At 43.6% G+C, this 18128-nt stretch overlaps 1 protein-coding gene across 1 annotated transcript in view; it reads right to left on the reverse strand.

Annotated features, from left to right (window-relative positions):
• p3h2 (prolyl 3-hydroxylase 2) overlaps nucleotides 1-17412 on the reverse strand; it is a 101322-nt gene extending 83910 nt beyond the window's left edge. The window contains exon 1 of the mRNA XM_088349125.1: nucleotides 16836-17412. Within this exon, the coding sequence (XP_088205251.1) occupies nucleotides 16836-17246 (411 nt within the window). The 5' untranslated portion in view covers nucleotides 17247-17412. The remainder of the gene's footprint in view (nucleotides 1-16835) is intronic.
• Between the last annotated feature and the right edge of the window lie 716 nt (nucleotides 17413-18128).

The following is an 18128-nucleotide window of genomic DNA, read 5'->3' on the forward strand; positions in this document are numbered from 1 at the left end:
CTTCCCTTTGGCGGAAGCTTGTGAGGTAAGACGTCACCTGGAAAGACTCGTCTGAGTTTCTTCCCTTCCGAAATGCTGACTCTCGAGTTTTTCTTAGTCCAGGTCTGCCTCTCAACTCTGAAGTAAACACAATTAAGCGTAAACACCCAAAATGGCCAATAAATTTGAATATTTATTAACTTGGTCAGCTTAGGAACTGAATAAATTGGAATATTCATTGGTCTTTAATTCAGGGGATGAAGATAGGAATATTTCTTATTATTAGTAGTGGGATTGTTGTTGAGTTTTTGGTGACTTTGCTGCTTCTACGCCTAGAAATATCTGGAGGAATTAATTTGTTGCTCACACCACTAAAATCCACCATGATGGATTTGTTTGGACCTCAAAAAGGGAGGCAAACAAAAAACTGTCAAGAGCAATGGTAAGAGTAATAGATTGGTCTGACGTTTCAGTCTTTTAATGACTTAGTCTTGTGGTAAAAATGACCTCTCATCCGTCCTTTAGATTTTTTAACTTTTGCTTAGAAAACCCATCCATCCATCCATCCATTGTCTTCCGCTTATCCGAGGTCGGGTCGCGGGGGCAGCAGCGTTAAAAGGGAAGCCCAGACGTCCCTATCCCCAGCCACTTCTTCCAGCTCATCCGACGGGACCCCGAGGCGTTCCCAAGCCAGCCGAGAGACATAGTCTCTCCAACGTGTCCTGGGCCGCCCCCGGGGCCTCCTGCCGGTGGGACATGCCCGGAACACCTCCCGAGGGAGGCGTCCAGGAGGCATCCTTATTAGATGCCCGAGCCACCTCAACTGGCTCCTCTCAACGCGGAGGAGCAGTGGCTCTACTCCGAGTCCCTCCCGGATGACTGAGCTTCTCACCCTATCTCTAAGGGAGAACCCAGCCACCCTGCGGAGGAAACTCATTTCGGCCGCTTGTATCCGGGATCGAGTTCTTTCGGTCATGACCCAAAGTTCATGACCATAGGTGAGGGTAGGAACGTAGATGGACTGGTAGATCGAGAGCTTTGCCTTTCGGCTCAGCTCCCTCTTCACCACGACAGACCGGTACAGGGTCCGAATGACGGCAGACGCTGCACCGACCCGTCTGTCGATCTCCCGTTCCATCCTACCCTCACTCGTGAACAAGACCCCAAGATACTTGAACTCCTCCACTTGGGGCAAGACCTCCTCCCCGACACGGAGGGAGCATACCACCCTTTTCCGACTGAGAACCATGGCCTCGGACTTGGAGGTGCTGATCCCCATCCCGGCCGCTTCACACTCGGTTGCGAATCGCTCCAGCGAGAGCTGAAGATCACGGGCTGAGGAAGCCAACAGCACCACGTCATCTGCAAAAAGCAGTGACGCAATGCTGAGGCCCCCAAACCGGACTCCATCCCCGCCAAGGCTGCGCCTAGAAATTCTGTCCATAAAAGTTATGAACAGAATCGGTGACAAAGGGCAGCCCTGGCGGAGCCCAACCCTCACCGGGAACGAATCCGACTTATTGCCGGCAATGCGGACCAGACTCTGGCACCGGGCATACAGGGACCGCACAGCCCGGATAAGACTGTGCGGTACCCCATACTCCCGAAGCACCCCCCACAGGGCCTCCCGAGGAACACGGTCGAATGCCTTCTCCAAGTCCACAAAACACATGTAGACCGGACAGGCAAATTCCCATGCACCCTCAAAGACCCTGAAGAGTGTATAGAGCTGGTCCAGTGTTCCACGGCCAGGACGAAAACCACACTGTTCCTCCTGAATCCGAGATTCGACTTCCTGGCGGACCCTCCTCTCCAGTACCCCTGAATAGACCTTACCAGGGAGGCTGAGAAGTGTGATTCCCCTGTAGTTGGAACACACTCTCCGGTCCCCCTTCTTAAAGACGGGAACCACCACCCCAGTCTGCCAGTCCAGAGGCACTGTCCCCGATGTCCACGCGATGTTGCAGAGGCGCGTCAACCATGACACGCCCACAACATCCAGAGCCTTAATGAAGTCTGGGCGGATCTCATCGACCCCCGGGGCCCTGCCACCGAGGAGTTTTTTGACAACCTCGGTGACTTCAACCCCAGTGATACGAGAGCCCAACCCAGAGTCCTCAGGCTCTGCTTCCCCAGAGGAAGACGTGCCGGTGGAATTGAGGAGGTCTTCGAAGTACTCCGCCCACCGATTCACAACGTCCCGGGTCGAGGTCAGCAGCGCCCCATCGGCACTATACACAGTGTCGATGGCACACCGCTTCCTCCCCCTAAGACGTCGGATGGTGGACCAGAATTTCCTCGAAGCCGTTCGGAAGTCGGCTTCCATGGCCTCGCCAAACTCCTCCCATGCCCGAGTTTTTGCCTCGGCAACCGCCAAAGCCGCATTCCGCTTGGCCAGCCGATACCTGCCAGCTGCTTCCAGAGTCCCACAGGCCAGGAAGGCCCGATAAGACTCCTTCTTCAGCTTGACGGCATCCCTCACCGCCGGTGACCACCAACGGGTCTGAGGGTTGCCACCGCGGCAGGCACCGACTACCTTGCGGCCACAGCTCCGATCAGCCGCCTCGACAATGGAGGCGCGGAACATGGTCCACTCGGACTCAATGTCCCCCGCCTCCCTCGGGACATGGGCGAAGTTCTGCCAGAGGTGTGAATTGAAACTTCTTCTGACAGGAGATTCTGCCAGCCGTTCCCAACAGACCCTCACAACACGCTTGGGTCTGCCGGGTCGGGCCGGCATCTTCCCCCACCATCGAAGCCAACTCACCACCAGGTGGTGATCAGTTGACAGCTCCGCCCCTCTCTTCACCCGAGTGTCCAGAACATGCGGCCGCAGGTCCGACGAAACGATGACAAAGTCGATCATCGAACTACGGCCTAGGGTGTCCTGGTGCCAAGTGCACATATGGACACCCTTATGTCTGAAAATGGTGTTCATTATGGATGCTTAGAAAACCTCAAAATACAATTTTAGATCTTTTTGTTTACAGAAAAAAATATTGGAAACTTTAGAATTCAAAGCAACACAGGCTTTGACTACACTACCCTGCTGCATGAAATATTAAATAGATAGATATAGATGAATGAAAGACAGAAAGAAAAAAGTAAAACCAAAAGGCGACACAGAAAGCTACTATGCTTTCTATTATATTAGAAAGATGAGCAAGCAGCATAGACACTGAGCCGCTGAAAAGAGCCAAAAGCTGGAGTTGGTAAGAGCTGGTGAAGCTACTAACTAAAAAGGCCAGTAAAGTATTGCGCTAGCAAAGCAGAATTTCTAAAGCATAAGGATCCCGAATCATGGAATTCAGCAACATGAGTGGCTAGAGAAAGAAACAATGAGGGAAAAGCGCCAGATGCCGGAATCAATGGACTCTGTAATGTTCCCTTCCATGAGTAGCTGTGGAGGGGGAGTGACACTGAAGGATGAAGCAGTAGAATATGTGTTGGCCTTTAATTCAGGGAATGAAGATAGACATATTTTTTTCAGAGAAAATGTCAATCATCAAAGTCCAAGTAATGAGATTATTTCTATGCTTCTACGTCTGGAGGAACTAATTTGTTGCTCACGCCACTAAAGACCACCATGATGGATTTGTTTGGACCTCATAAAAGTGAAGCAACCAAAAAGCTGTGAAGAAGAGTAGTTGCTTGGTCTGGCGTTTCAATCTCTTAATGACTTTGTTTTGTGTTTAAGATGACCTCATGTTCTTCCTTCAGATATTGAACTTTGTTTAGAACATTTATCTAAACATAAGATTTTAGATACGGGTTTATTTACAGAAAAGGAATTGTACAAGAACAGAGCAAGGAAGTTTACAAAAAATACTTTAGAATTCAACGACACCAAGTTACTGTAACACAGGCTCCACTACACAACCCTGCTGAATGAACAAAACAAGAAAGTTAGAAAGTTGAAAAAGAGTCGGAAAGAAGGAAGGAAAAAGAGAAAGAGAGGTAGGATGAAAGGGAGAAAGAAATAACGAGAGAAAGAATGGGCGAGAGAATCAAAATGAACGACAGAAAGAAAGAACAAATTTCAAAAAGAAAAAAAGAACTAACAGAAGAAAGAATGACTAAAAGAAAGAGAGAAAGCAAAAAAAATGATAAAAAAAGAGAAAAAAGAGATCGAAAGAGAAAAAGATGAAAGAGATGAAAAACAGAGAAAAGACAGATAGAGAGAAAGAAAGATAAAAAAGGAGAGAGAGAGAAAAAGATAGACAAAGAAAGAAAGACAAAGAAACAGAAATAAAAAGAAAGACTGAGAGAAAAAGAGAAAGAAAAAGAGAAAGAAAGAAAAAGGAGGAGAGGGAAAGAGAAAGAAAAAGAATGAAAGAGAAAGAGAAAAAGGAAAAAAGGTAAAAGAAAGAAACAAATCAAAACAATATGGTGGAATACCAACTGGCTCTAACTGAACAAAACGCAAATGAAGAAAGACGCAGAAAACAAGCTTACACAAGGATAAAAAAAAATTCATAATGGCCCAACACAAAGTAGCTCTAACAGAACAAATCAAGAAAGGAAAACTAAACAGGATATGTTGCAGAACCTAGTGGTTCTAACTGAACAAAAGATAAAAGGCTTATCTCTCCTCTCAAAACCCATCCATCCATCCATCCATTATCTGCACAGCTTATCCTCAGTAGCGTTGCGGGAGTGCTGGAGCCCATCCCAGCCATCTCCAGGCAGTGGGCAGGGGACACCCTGAACTGGTTGCCAGCCAGTCGCAAGGCACAAAGGGACAGATAACGCACTCACTCATTCACACCTAGGGACAATTTGGACCGGCCAATTAACCTGACATGTACGTTTTTTGGAATGTGGGAAGAAACCGGAGTGCCCGGAGGACACCCACGCAAGCACGGGGAGAACATGCAAACTCTGCACAGGAAGGTTAGACCTCAGAACAGTGCCGTACACGCGCTAACCACCGCGCAGCCGTTCTGCCCCCCTCTCTAAACCATTAGATTAAAAAAGCATGTGTCTCGACTGGTTTTGGAGATACAGTGGGACCTCGCTACTTAGCGCTTCGACGTTCGCGGATTCAGAGCTTTGCGGGCCTAAAAAAAAATAATAAAAAAAAGAAAATATATATATATTTTTTTTTTTTAAAGCATTTTTGAAGGGGCGTCGCTACTTCGTGGTTCCATGTTCGCGGGTTCAGAGCTTCGCAGGTCTAAAAAATAAAATTAATAAAATAAAATAATTAAAAAAATAAAATAAAAAAAAATGTTAAGCATTTTTGAAGGGGCGTCGCTACTTCATGGTTCCACGTACGCGGGTTCAGAGCTTCGCAGGTCTAAAAGTAATAATAATCGAATAAAATAATAATAAAAAAAATAATAATAAATAAAATAATAATAATAATCTTTTCTTTTTTTTTAAGGTTCGCCGCTACTTCGCGGATTTTCATTTATCGCGGGTGGTTTTGGTCCCCATTAACCGCGATAACAGAGGTCCCACTGTAAATCAAACGACTAGCTGGAGAAATAAAAAGGAAAAAAGTAATTGGAAGATGCTAGAATGACGGGACTCATCGACCATCACATTTGGATCTCAGCTGTTCAATAAGTGCTAAGAGCGCCAGCGGGACCAGCTGGCGCTGCAAAATCCTTATTCTGGCTTCTGTAATGGGAAAATGGATGCCAAACACAGCAAGTTCTTCATGTTGTGTAATATAATTAAGAATTCCTTTTAAAAAAATCAATAGTTTTTTATTTAAATGAATCGAGTACTTTCACATTACAAGGGGTCGCTAAATAACACACACCGAGGCTTTCCCCGAGGCTTCAACAAATCCTTCAAAACAGGTAAAAAAGCAAACCAGTATTCTGGAAAAGGATTTTCCCCGACCTCACGTCCATGTTTGGTCAGAATATAACTTCAAACGTCCCGCAATACACCCACACCAAACATCTGTGTGTACATCTGAGACACGCCCACACCTCGTTATTTATAAAACCGTGCGCTTGATGTGAAAACTGCTTGGACAGCTGCTAAGAGTTTACACACAATCCCAGGGAGGTGTGTGTTTTTTTCTTGAAAGCCTAGACCAGGGGGTGGGCAAACTACATCCCGGGGGCCACATGCAGCCCAGCAGGCTTTTTCATCCAGGTCGCTAAAAATAGTCAAAATATAATGACTATATATATATATATATATATATATATATATATATATATATATATATATATATATATATATATATATATATATATAAACCTTCCTGACATGCGAGTCAGGTTAATTGGCAAGTCCAAATTGTCCCTAGGTGTGAATGAGCGAGTGAATGGTTGTCTGTCTCTGTGTGCCCTGCGACTGGCTGGCACCAGTTCAGGGTGTCCCCTGCACACTGCCCAAAGATAGCTGGGATGGGCTCCAGCACCCCTGCGACCCTACTGAGGATAAGCGGTGCAGATAATGGATGGATGGATATATATCATAGCAAATACAGTACTATTAGGGAAGAAATGTTTTTAGGTCCCAACTTTGTGTCGCTACAACAGAAATCTAAAAAATACCACAAAATTGTGACAAAACTTTATATCACAATGAGTGCTTAAAAAGGGAGCTCATATATAATTTTGCTCTATTCTGAAAACAAATAAAACTCTAGAAATATGACAAATATACTACTACAATCATACCATCCATCCATCCCTTATCTGCACCGCTAATCCTCAAAAAGGGTCTCGGGGGTGCTGGAGGCTATCCCAGCTATCTTCGGGCAGTTGGCAGGGGACACCCTAAATTGGTCGCCTGCCAGTTGCAGGGCACACAGGGACTAACAACTGACATGCATGTTTTTGGAATGTGGGATGAATTTGAAGTACCCAGACAAAACCCACGCAGGCACGGTGAGAACATGTATATAAAAGGATTTCACGGGCCGAATACAATTGTACGCCGGGCCGGATGTGGCCCGCGGGCCGTGAGTTTGACACATGTGGGCTAAGGGTACCTAAGCGACAACACTAACCCATCTGCGTCCAGAGGAGACACTAAATACAGCAATTCCATACACTGCAATTCCATTGAGTGACAAGAATGTCATAATGTTTTACTTGCACATTTTTTTTCAGTTACTACAACAATATATCAGGAGGTCTGCCATTCATGTTTTTTTACTTTAGAGCCGGTTAGTGTGCCTAAATCTTATTTTAGGGTCTCGATGCGTCGTTCTATCAACATTTGAGAACGTTTCCTCGCCATTCCTTCCAAGTTTTGTTCTGCTTGAGTTATTTTGTGTCCCAATGTTTTTTTTTGACGTTTCACTTAATATTTGGTTCAGTTAGAGCAACATAGTCATGCCCGTTCCTACTCCTCTGGAATAGGAGTCACAAGGCGAGATGATTTTTGCCAATATAGTATGTTTTGTTCAGTTAGAGCTATTTAGTTTCAATACCTATTCTGCATTGTTTATCTTACATCTCATCTCTCATCTCATTAGCCGTGCCGCTTATCCTCAGTAGGGTCGCGGGGGGGCTGGAGCCCATCCCAGCAATCATCGGGCAGTGGGCAGGGGACACCCTGAACTGGTTGCCAGCCAATCGCAGGGCACACAGGGACAGACAACTCATTCGCTCATTCACACATAGGGACAATTTGGACCGGCCAATTCACCTGAAATGCATGTCTTTGGAATGTGGGAGGAAACCGGAGTGCCCGGAGGAAACCCACGCAAGCACGTGGAGAACATACAAACTCCGCACAGAAAGTCTGGAGCTGGATTTGAACCCACGACAGGTTCCCATGACATGAACTGTGCCGCACAAGCGCTAACCACATGTTCTGTTCAATTAGAGATAGTTATTGTCCTATCATATAAAGTGGAACCTCGGTTTTCGAACGCCTCTCAGTTCGAACAAATCGGAGTCTGACCAAAAATTTCGAGAAATTCTTGTTTCGCTGTTCGGTCAAAAAATCTGAGTTCGAACGCCGGTAATGCGTGAGTGGGTATGCTAGGGTGCGATGCTGAGCGGCGTACGGGTGTAGATCGCTCTTTTCGTGACCAACTGTTATCACGTGCGGATGTGCTTCGTTTTGCTTTTGCTTTTAATATAGGTGTATGAAGTGTTTTAATTATGCCTCAGAAGAACGTCAGTGCAAGCAGCAAAGTTGCTACAGGTGAAAAAAGAAAAGTAGTGCGTACAACTATTGCATTTAAACAAGAAATAATAGCAAAATATGCAGGAGGTGTGCGAGTGTCTGATCTTGCTAGGGAATACAGCATGGCTAAATCTACGATCAGTACAATACTAAAGAATAAGGAGGCTGTGAAATCTAGTGATGTGGCTAAGGGAGTGAGTGCTATAAGCAAGCAACGGCTGCAAGTTTTGGAAGAGGTTGAAAAACTTTTGATGATTTTCATAAATGAAAAACAGTTAGCGATGTCCTCTGGGGGGGAGGAAGCAAGAAAGGATGCCCCGACGTCCGAGATTAAACAAATGTGTAACAAATGGGCCGAGTTACAAAATTTCGTCGAACTCCACCACCCTGATGAAGCTGCAGCCACCAGGGTCATAAATGACTTTAATGACACTGTCATGAGTCACTTTAGAAAAGTGCTAAAAAGAAGGCGAGATAGCCCCCTTTCCAATGAACCGCTCACCACTTGTTGTGGAGACCCGGGTGCTAAATGACTTGTAAACGACCTGATTTTTTTATTTTTACATGTTCATGTTAGCGTAATCTTTCGTACGCAAGATTACGATAACGCGAACGTACGATTAGCCTGGGTTAGGTTTACGTTAAACATTCAAGGTAAACATTCAGGGTGTTGGAACGGATGAAAAAGATTTACATTATTTTTAATGGGAAAAATGTTTTCGGTGATCGAACAAATTGGTTTTCGAACAGGGTTCTGGAACAGATTATGGTCGAGAACCGAGGTTCCACTGTACTACATTGTCTTTCTTTCCTTGCTTTTGTCCAGTCAAAGCTCGTATTACAACAAGTGTCGAGTTGCTTTACATTCATGTTTTGTTAGTTAGAGCTAGTTAGTGTTCTAAAATACTGCGTTGTCTTTCTTTCTAGTTTTTTGTTCAGGTAAAATTAGTGTTCCAATATGCCCGGAATTGTCTTTCTTTCACTTTTTCTTCAGTCAGATACAGTTAGTCTCCCAAAATATCCCGAGTTGTCTTCCTCTCATTTTGTTGAATTAGTTCGCGTTCCAATACATCCATAGTTGTCTTTCTTTCGTGCGTGTGTTCATTTAGTTAATCCCGGAACATATTCTGCGTTGTCTTGCAATCAAGTCCATTTACGGTTTATTTTCCAACATTCCCTGAGTTGTCTTCCTTACATGTTTTGGTTCAGTTACAGGTAATGTGCCTGTGTCTTTTTCTTTTCATGTTTTGTTCATTTTGATCTACTCGGTGTTTGAACAACATGTAGCGGGGGTGCTAGTTAGAGTTGCGTTGAATTCTGAAAATCCTAGTAAACTTCCTTGATCTGTTTCTGGACACTATCAGATACATATTCTTTTTCTGTAAATAAAACATTTTCTAAAATCTCATATTCTGTCTTTTTTTATGGAATCTGCTTCTCCAGCCATGACGGAACCAGACAAGGATCCAACCTGTCTTGAGACTGAAAACAGAAGCTTGTCTCACCCTTCTTTAACCTTACCATCAAATTTTCCCCACCAAAGACCGGGAAAAAGATTATCAGAGCTTCCATTTCACTCGGAGACACGAAAAAAATTGTTCCCGTCCAGACATTCATTAAAGATTCCATGCAACGATTCGCTCAAAATTCTTGTTTGGAAAAAATGTGAACACGTCCAGCATATAACATGCATCTTACAGAGTTTGTACACCTTTTTTCTGGTCAAATTCAAGCACTTTTCAGGCACTATATACATCAGTGTTCATTTTACCTCTGAAAAGTGATGGGTCCCGGGGACTCGCATGCTCAAAAATCTATGGGTCCCAACAGAGATCTATGGGTCCCCAAAATTTAGTGTTATCGAGGTTGAAATTGTAAATCGGCGACAAATATAAAAATAAATATATAAATCTATATATTCATTCAGTTTTAATCATCACACTTAATTGGTAATACAAAGCAGTTATCACTTCTGCTTTTTCAGTTTACAAAAATATTGTACATTATACAAAATAAAATTGCTGAAATATTAGTCTATATATTCATGCAGTTTTTATCTCATCTCATCAGCTGCACCGCTTATCCTCAGTAGGGGTCGCGGGGGTGCTGGAGCCCATCCCAGCAATCCTCAGGCAGTGGGCAGGGGACACCCTGAACTGGTTGCCAGCCAATCGCAGGGCACACAGGGACAGACAACTCGCTCACTCATTCACACCTAGGGGACAATTTGGACCGGCCAATCCACCTGAAATGCATGTCTTTGGAATGTGGGAGGAAACCGGAGTGCCCGGAGGAAACCCACGCAAGCACGGGGAGAACATACAAACTCCGCACAGGAAGTCCGGTAGCTGGATTTGAACCGACACAGGAGGTTCCCGAGACCTTAGAACTGTGCAGCACACGTGCTAACCACTGCGCCGCCGTGCTGCCCTCATGCAGTTTTAATCACTTCATATTTTTCAGTTTATATATTTTTCAGTTCATATATTTTTCGTGGTTTGTCGTCCCGCCACAGTTGTAATGCCTTCTCAAGGTGCAATTGCAGCAACGGAATTTCCATAGCTAATTTGTGGTTTTCATTGTCGTTGTGTCGATCCAATGTGCTATTCTGAAAGATCGTATTGCGAAATGATTTATGCAATCCAGTTTTTTTGTCATGCTGGGTGCACGCATCACAGAACATGTGGCCTCCATTATCATCCTCCTCATATCGTAACCAGGAATATAATTGAGTCCATTTCGGCAGAAAAGTCCTTTTCTTGCTAGGAGTATTCTTTTGTTTATCTTTCGTCGAATCGTTCACTTCAGAACACGTGTTTTCCTTGCCTTGGCGGTCTTCTGAAGAATTTCTCCGCCATGCCGGAATTATTGCCGTTGATACCACTTTCTGTATTCTGTTTCGACTTATTACCAACACTGAAGAAATTACCAATTTTTGTTGATTTGCACCTAATACCAACTGTTTTTACGGAGGCATACTTGTCTTTCACTCGACAACCACCAAAACAATGACGTCATCTCGAAGCAACAAGATCTCGTTTGCCGAGATCGGCGCGAGACCAAAACAACAATGGCGGATCTGCCTGACGAAAAGTTAAAAAAAAAAAAAAAAAAAGTGATTGGGTAATAATGACAATTTGGTGTCAAAAAAGTTGGGTCCCGGGGACGCACGTTGCATTGACACTATGCGTCCCCAGCAAAAATGAGGACGCAGGGAGGCGGGCAAACGAGAACACTGTTTACAAACATATATATATTTTTTCTTTCTTTTTTTTTTTTTAATCGGTACTGTAGCTTTTTTTAAGGGGAGAATAGTTGTATCGTTGGTCGGTATGGAACTATTGTACTGGGTTGTTATAGACCAATTTGGAAGAAGGAACCATAACCTAATTCTGGATATCTATCTGGGGTTAAATCAAGTTTAAAATTGACATACATACATTATTAAGTGTTATTTTAGACTTCATTTAGACCACTTAGGACAGGCTAGACCAGGGGTGTCATACTCATTTTAAGTCAGGGGCTACACCAGACTTGGGCAAACTACGGACCGCGGGCCATATACGGCCCGTTGGTCTTTTTAATCCGGCCCGCCAAACATCTCCCAGTTATATCAAAATATACCGGCAAACCTTGTTCATTTACTTTCCCCTGTAATGCCCACATTTGCCTAATAGATGGCGCGCTTGAGCATTTGCCCCCTTTTCTTTGCGGTTAAACTTTTTCCAGACGAAGCACTCTCCTTTTCGGTTTTGGTGGTAAAGCTTTCCCCCTTCTAAAAACAAACATGAGTTTATCAAATAAAATAAAAGTCTACAGGGAGTGCCGAGTGTTTAAAACAGAATGGACAACAAAATATTTTTTTAAAGAAGTCCGATCAAAGGCTGTATGCTTGATATGTCAAGAAAGTGTCGCGGTTTTAAGGAGTACATTATTAGCCGTCACATTCCAATTATGCCAGGAAGCTGTCGGCGCAAGAACGGGGAGCTACGGCTCAGAGAATGGCAGCCAATTTACTGTCCGAGCAAAAAAAAATTCCATGACAAACTGCGCTTCAGGAGTCAACTACCAAGGCAAGCTTTTTGCTGGTATTCAAATTAGCAGCAGCTAGCAAGCCTTTCTCCGAAGGTGAGTTTGTTGTAGAAAATAAACTTGCATTTGTAGAATAGATTTGCATACATTTAGAAAGAAATGTAGTAAGACTTGCTTACAGTTGGGAGAAATGTTGTTTACATCTCGCGAAGGTCTCTGCGGACGAATTAGTATAAACAATCCTCCTTAAGGGAGGACAACAGATAACGGCAAAGGGCAAGGTGACATAAACTGGCATAAACTTAAAAACACTTCCAAATAAGGACGGAACCCTGGGCATGTACGCCTTCAGGCGTGAAAAGGGACGGGGCCAAACCGGGTACACGTGCTATGTTGAAAACTATAAAGACACACGCATATCTTTGATTCGCTGAGTCTCTTGTTGAAATTGTGTATCAATAAAAAGAACTCCCTCTTACGTCATTTTATTTCCTGCATTTCTTTGAACACGTATGAGACGATTCAACAAATTGGTCCTATCTTCAACAAGTTTCAAGGAGTTTTTGACCATGGGGTCCCTGAAGGGCACAACGCGGGGAGAGGACTTGAATGACAAGGTGTCTGCTGCAATCGAGAAACATAAACTACAGTGGAACCTCGGTTCTCGACCATAATCCGTTCCAGAACCCTGTTCGAAAACCGATTTGTTCGATCACCGAAATAATTTTTCCCATTAAAAAAAATGTACATCGTTTTAATCCGTTCCAACACCCTGAATGTTTACCTTGAATGTTTAACGTAAACATAAAGCTAACCCAGGCTAATCGTACGTCCGCGTTGTCGTAATCTTCCGTACGAAAGATTACGCTAACATGAACGTGTAAAAATGAAAAAAATCAGGTCGTTTACAAGACATTAAGCACCCGGGTCTCCACAACAAGTGGTGAGCGGTTCATTGAAAAGGGGGCTCCGTTCCAACACCCTGAAAGTTGGGATCCGTTCCAACACCCTGAATGTTTACCTTGAATGTTCAACGTAAACATAAAGATAACCCAGGCTAATCGTACGTTCGCGTTATCGTAATATTCCGTACGAAAGATTACGCTAACATGAACGTGTAAAAATAAAAAAAAGGATAAAAAAAAGAATTATGAATAGGATTTCTTACCTTTGTGGTGGTCAGCAGAAGGCGCAGGTGGACAGTGGGGTATTCCCTAGCAAGATCAGACACTCGCACACCTCCTTCATATTTTGCTATTATTTCTTTCTTAAATGCAATAGTTGTACGCACTACTTTTCTTTTTTCACCTGTAGCAACTTTGCTGCTTGCACTGACTCTCTTCTGAAGCATAATTAGGGGCTAAAACACTTCATACACCTATATTAAAAGCGAAAGCAAAACGAAGCACGTCCGCACTCTAGCCAATGTCACGACGGATGGAGCACCAAATTTAACAGGAAAAAACGTTTGGCTGCTGAAACAAATCCAGGATAAAGTAAAAGAGGAAAACAGGATGAACAGGATGTTATTTTCCTTCACTGTATCATCCATCAGGAATCACTTTGCAAGTCTGTATTGCAGCTTAGTAATGTTGCAAATCAAGTTGTAAAACTTGTGAACTTTATACGCGCAAGGGGACTCCAGCATCGTCAGTTCATCACATTCCTGGAGGAAATTGATGCGGATCATCAGGACTAACTTTACCACTCTCGTGTCCGGTGGTTAAGTTTGGGCAAAGTGTTTCAACGCATTTGGGACCTGAAAGAGGAGATCGGCGCATTTTTAGAGTTCAATGAGAAATCTGATGAATTTCCTGAGCTACGAGACCAGAACTGGCTTTGTGATTTTGCGTTTGTTGTGGACATATTTTCACACTTGAATGAGCTGAATGTGAAACAGCAGGGGAAAGATCAGTTCGTGCACGACATGTACAAACATGTTACAGCGTTCAAATTTAAGCTCATTTTATTCTCCAGACAAGTTGCGAACACATCCTTCACTCATTTCGCCACACTTGACACTCAGAAAGAGGCAACGCGATATGCAAAGAAATACAGCACAGAGACAATATGCACAGAGAATTCAGCCGCCGGTTCTCTGATTTTGAAAACATTGATGAGTCACTTCAGCTCGTGTCTTGTCCCTTCTCACAAGACCCTGAAACAGTACCACATGAGGTGCAAATGGAACTGATCGATCTTCAGGCTGACGCCACCTTGAAGGAAGAGTTCAACACTCTTAAACTTAACGACTTTTATGCTTCACTGAACGAAGCCACCTTTCCAAACCTATGGAGGACGGCACAGAAGATGCTGGCCTTGTTTGCCTCGACCTATGTATGTGAGCAGACATTCAGTGTTATGAACATGAACAAAGCCTGTCACAGATCCAGGATAACTGAACAACACCTCAGATCTGTCCTGAGAATCGCCACAACAAAACTTACTCCAGACTTTGATGCACTGACAAAACAGGGTGATCAACAACACTGAAACTGTTGGTGAGTTTTCCTGCTGTGTGTATTCAACTGAAATGTAATTAAATAAATCATTAATCATTAATAGGTCAAATCCTGTATGTAATTTATGTAACACTCAATCCATCTGTTCTTGGCTCAGCTCCTCTGTCAAATATTAGAACTCATTGTGGCCCTCGAGTCAAAAAGATTGCCCACCCCTGGGCTACACGATAGAACAAACATTCTCTCGGGGCCGGACTATTCGATTGTTGAGCAAGAAAAAAAGAGAGAAAGAAATGAGAGTCTTTGTGAGAGGCACCTGGCTTTGGCAACATCAAGTGAACATATTTCAACCTGCAGCTTGTTTTTTGCTTGCACCTCCCTCAGCGTTGTCTTGCGGGCCGGATTCAATCCCTTGGAGGGCTTGATCCGGCCCGCAGGCCGCCTGTTTGACACTACTGGGCAAGATCCTAATTTGGGTCCCTGCGGCTTTTACCAAGTCTAAAACTGACCTGATGAAATTTAAACATAACTCCCAATGACATTTGGTGGTGTTATAACTGATTGGTGTAAAATTCTTATTAACAGAACTTTTGTACCGGGTAGTATTGGGAACAATAAAAAAAAGAGCAAGGTTCATACATATTTCTCTGGCCAAATTCAAGCATTTGTTAGGGACTTTCAAAGCCATTTTGTCCACGCCCGTTAAAAGAGGGAGAGCAGCGCTGATCCAAAGGACGGCAGCCTAATTCTTTATTTCAAACCCCTTACCCTACACCAGGGGTCGGGAACCTATGGCTCGCGAGCCATATATGGCTCTTTCTATGAGTATCTGTGGCTCAGAGACCAATTTGATTGCATGCAAAATTTATCCATCTTGTTCAAAACCGGAGTTATCTATCCTATTCAGGTACACGTAAAGCCAAACCAAAGCTAAATTCAAAGTAACACTTCGCAGTATATATAGGGCACGTTTTCACTACAATTTACAGTCAAGGTGTCACACAAAAAAAGGGGGAAAAAAAACTCGCTTTGGCTGTACAACGCTAAAGAATCCTTTATTTAAAAGTTCACTATATAATCTGTGTTCAGTGTTCAGATACTTTATGATGAATCCACAGAACTGTAAATACGCCAAAACACCGGAAGAGAACTTAGTCATTTGATTGGGTGAGTGGGAGGGATGGGTGGAGCTATGCAAAAAGTACAAGCATTCCCTCCCATCTCTCGCCAAAGGTAAGCACATAAGGCTCCCTATTCTCCGAATGTTGTCACGTTTTTACAAAATAACTGCTTGCATCTGGTTTTGAAACCAATATGTATGAAAAAAAAGGGTCAAAAGTTTATCCGATCTTGAGTAATTGCAGTTTAAAGTGGTCTGTTTGTTGAATTTGGGACAGGGGCTCTGGCATTATTCTCTTTTCATAATTTTTATCAAATCATCAAAAATAAATGTGCTGAAGACTAAGCTTTTGTCTGGGGCGCCGGTTTAGCAATTTAGTAAATTTGTCTCATAATATATGGTGTGGCTCTTTCCCAAAATAAAATTAATATTTTTTGCTTTTATGGCTCTTTGAGTCAAAAAGGTTCCCGACCCCTGCCCTACACGAACACCTAACTCTAGCTGTAACCCTAGCCCCAAGCCTATGTCAGAACTCTAAATTCAGTTTAATACCTTAATACGGAGCCTAACATTAGTTTCTCACCCTACCCTCCGACCCCATTTTAGAACTATATTAAATAAGTTTAAACCCTTTATTTGAAGCACAACCCCAAGCTTCTAACCCTAGCCCAACACCTAAGAAACATGGCAACACTTTGTAGCAATTACAAGCGCTTCAACAAAAAAAATCAAGCACTTTCAAACCTTGAAAACATTACATTAAAATTCAAGCATTTACATTGATTTCAAGCAGCAGTAAAAACTTCAGTTGACGTTTTTAACGTGTTGGTCAGTACTTAGAGATTTCCTATCTACAGCCTGCATCTTGTCGCTTGGCAGCAGCAGATAACAAGGATGGCAACAATACGAAGATAAAGCTAAACCAATTTTGAATCTATTTGGGGTGGTATTGGGTTCAATTAAAAAAAATAACGTTTTTAAATGTTTTGGCCAGTGTCTCAAGATATTCAATCGGCTGCCTGCATCAATGTCGCCATTCAGTGACAGATATCAACAATGAAAACGTTGACTTTGGTCCCCAAACGAACCATGTCCAAATGGACCACAACGGTGTCCCTCCAGAATCAGCTTACCTTCAGATATGCCAGTTGCAAATAATTGTAAGGAATCTTCCTCTCGAAATCTTGCGCGACGTCTTCACTGACTTTATGCAGGGACTGCATGCCGATATCATCCTCGATGCAACTCTCCATGCACGCCGCCCGGTGCAAAACGACCCCGAAGAAGGCCAGTTCGTCCAAGCCATCCGTGAACGGATGCTGGTCCTGGCACCTCACCCGGCAGCGGACCCTGGAGCGGCGCACGCCGGCGTAGCTCCGCAACGCATCCTCCATGATGCGCACCACGCTGCCGTAGTCACCTCCGTAGTACGCCCGAACCCCTTGGTCGTAGAGCAGGTCGTAAGGCTCCAAGGTGGACCGAACCGGACGGAAGGAGGAGAGCAAGAGCGAGGACACAACAACAAGAACAAAGTTGGCGTCCATGTCGAGCTGTGATTGTCAGGCAAGACAAAAGGAACTCAAGCTCGACTTGTCCATTTAAAAGGTGCAGAGGTGTCGCACATGCCGGAGGCGGAGTACATCGACAGTGAAAGTTCGTATGGGGAGACACGGTTTTTTTCTTGGTACGGGGACTCAACTGGGCCCCCAAGGCCCCCATTTTGGTTCCGGTGACTCCTCCTTCGTCTTTAAATGAATGGATGGCGACAGCAGCCCACTTTCTCTCCACTGGGGCGGGGGTGGTTGGGGGGCTTCTCTTCGCTGATTCATTAAAACACATTTTATTGTATTTATGCGAAGGAACACACGTATAAAGACATACAAGTATCACAATATGATGTAATATACATTGAAACACCAAACTAAATTATCAATCTACTACTTTCTTTTCTGTAAAAAAAAAATCGTACTTCGCGGTCATCTGAACTTCTTTGCCCACTCCCCGTCCATTAATTCTAGGACGTTAGCGTCCTCTTGTGACCATTTTGCAACAATGTAGCTTCTAGTTTCCACCCAATAACGCAGGGGTGTCAAACTCAATCGAGCTCGGGGGCCAGATTTTAGAAAAAAAACTTTTACAGTGAGAGAGAAAGAGACAAAAGATAGAAAGACAATGAGAAAGAAGAAAAAAGAAAGAGAGGAAGTTAGGAAGAGAGAGAACGAATAAAGATGGAGAGAAAGAAAGACTGAGAGAAAAATAAAAAAAGAGACAGATACCAAGAAAGATATATAAAGTGAGAAAACAAAGGGAAAGAGAGTGAGAGAGAAAGGGAGTGATGCAGAGAGAACACATATTGAGAACAAGAAAAAGGGGAGAGCAAAAGCAAAAAAGAGTGAACAAGAAATAGAGAAAAATAATGGACAATT

This window comes from Urocampus carinirostris, chromosome 12 (assembly GCF_059441175.1).
Source record: "Urocampus carinirostris isolate Australia breed hairy pipefish chromosome 12, RoL_Ucar_1.0, whole genome shotgun sequence".
NCBI classification, from domain to species: domain Eukaryota; kingdom Metazoa; phylum Chordata; class Actinopteri; order Syngnathiformes; family Syngnathidae; genus Urocampus; species Urocampus carinirostris.